The sequence below is a fragment of the Theropithecus gelada genome, chromosome 18 (assembly GCF_003255815.1).
Source record: "Theropithecus gelada isolate Dixy chromosome 18, Tgel_1.0, whole genome shotgun sequence".
Taxonomy (NCBI): domain Eukaryota; kingdom Metazoa; phylum Chordata; class Mammalia; order Primates; family Cercopithecidae; genus Theropithecus; species Theropithecus gelada.
The window spans coordinates 58,836,210-58,838,089 of NC_037686.1; the positions used below are offsets into that span (position 1 = coordinate 58,836,210).

General features: G+C 37.9%; 1 protein-coding gene across 2 annotated transcripts; it reads right to left on the reverse strand.

Annotated features, from left to right (window-relative positions):
* Positions 1-439: 439 nt before the first annotated feature.
* Positions 440-1,340, reverse strand: LOC112611473 (transmembrane protein 14B-like). Of its 2 annotated transcripts, XM_025365349.1 has the most exons (2): positions 1,135-1,340; positions 440-1,032 (listed from the first exon to the last, which is right to left on the reverse strand). In XM_025365349.1, the coding sequence occupies exons 1-2, from the start codon at positions 1,232-1,234 to the stop codon at positions 890-892; spliced, it is 243 nt and encodes an 80-aa protein (XP_025221134.1). In that variant the 5' UTR covers positions 1,235-1,340; the 3' UTR covers positions 440-889. The 2 variants fall into 2 exon arrangements, with proteins under 2 accessions (XP_025221134.1, XP_025221133.1); XM_025365348.1 differs by having other exon boundaries at positions 440-1,340.
* Positions 1,341-1,880: the final 540 nt, after the last annotated feature.

Sequence of the window (1,880 nt, forward strand, 5' to 3'; positions counted from 1 at the left end):
CAGTCAAGTCTGGGTACAAAGACACATAGGGAAATTGGACATAGACTTCTGGATCCCCACAATGTTTAACTATCTCTTCTGTGCTGACTTGACCCTATGATTCAAGCCACTTCAGTACCTTTATTCTCAGATCCTTAAAAAATATATATGTCTTCTTTGGCTCCAGCTGTCCACACTGCAGTCATAAAATTGTTCCCAGGAAAAAAAAAATGGAAGTGATATAGCGCTTCCTCTTCTTTCATGAGTTTTCTGTCTCTCAGAATTTCCTTAAAGCATTCTCCTCATATGTCCAATTTTATACATAGTTCTTTGTGGTAGAAAGTTGAGGCCAGTAGCAGTCACTATGCTATGACTGGAAGTAGAAGTCCTAACTGGATATTTTCACTACATAGTTATGCGCTCCTGAGCAATATTTGATTTTTTAATTTTTTAATTTTTTTTATTTATAGTAAACTTTATTTTCAGTGATATTTCACTTAACATAATTTCAAAGTCAGTCTGTGGTCTAAGATGAGCAAAAGAACAAATACTCTATTTTTTCACACTGTTCCTCTGAGCAGGGAATGGGGTTTCAGGGCTCTCAATGTCAACACCTAACATTTTACCCTTGAGATTTACCTATAGATACAGAAAGAAGAGACAACATCAATATACAAGAATCGATCTCTATGAGGGTCTCAATAAGCTCATGTTACATCCTCATTATAACCTCTGTAGGGTTATAACGGTAACAACTGATTTTCCACCCCTCCGCCAAGTTTGGTGTCTTTTTTTTTTAGGTAAAATGTCAAATGCAAAAATGCTGCACTTATTTCTCTTAATACATTGAAAATAGTGGAAGATGCAGATTTTTAATCCTTCATGAGTCCAAGCTGGAACATGACTTCTGCTAATCAGATGTCATCAACATAGGAACTCCAATTTTGGCGGCCATCAGCAAACTGGCACCTGCAATTAAACCTACAGGCATGATTTTTCCATAGTAGTAGGATCTCAATCCCATAACACCAACAAAAGTAACAGATGTAGCAGCTAGGAAAACCCAAACGTTCCTTGGATCCTGAGACATCTGATAAGAACCCAGGCCAGCTAGGCTGCCGAAAAGCAGCCCTGCAGCCAGGGACGGCACCCTGCCTGTTTTTACATAGCCAACGATCCCACCAGAAACAACCAGTGCTGTGTAGCCAAAGCCAAACCAATGCATAGGCACTAATGGGAAGGGGCTCTTCTCCATTCTTCTCTTTTCAGTCCAGAAAGGAGACTGCCCCAGGCCTGCATCGATCTCCCGAAGGCCTGTGCGGTCCACAAGCGCGCACAAGCCGCGGGGCAGAGCAGCCAGGTCTCGCAATATTTATTTTAAATTTTACACTTTTTGAACTTTAAAGTAAAATTATATTGCATTTTTTATTTTATTTTACTCACCATTTTTATGACCTTCTTCCATATAGTGTCTGGTGGAATTTGCATTGCCATGATCTCTTCAATTTATGAATATTCCACAAGTTAACTATTTCTTCAATTGTGATGGACATTAATACTACAAAAATGGTTCCATGAAAATCTTTGTTTATATTTTTTGGTCTACTTCACTAATCCAGATGTAGTATGATGTTGATGATAATGTTAGTGATTATGAGAAGTGGTCAGATTCTGAACACATAGTTTTCAGGACGAAGAGCCAACAAGATTCTCATGTATTTGCTATTATTATATGGGGAGAAAAAGAAAAGAACAATCATAACTTCAAAGTCTTGCATGAAAAACTGAATGGATGTAGTTGTCATTTGCTGAGACCATAAGAAGAGATTTGGCATAAAATCTCACAAAGTATTTGCTATAGTATAATTAAGGTGACTATTAAAACATAGAAGTGGAGAAGC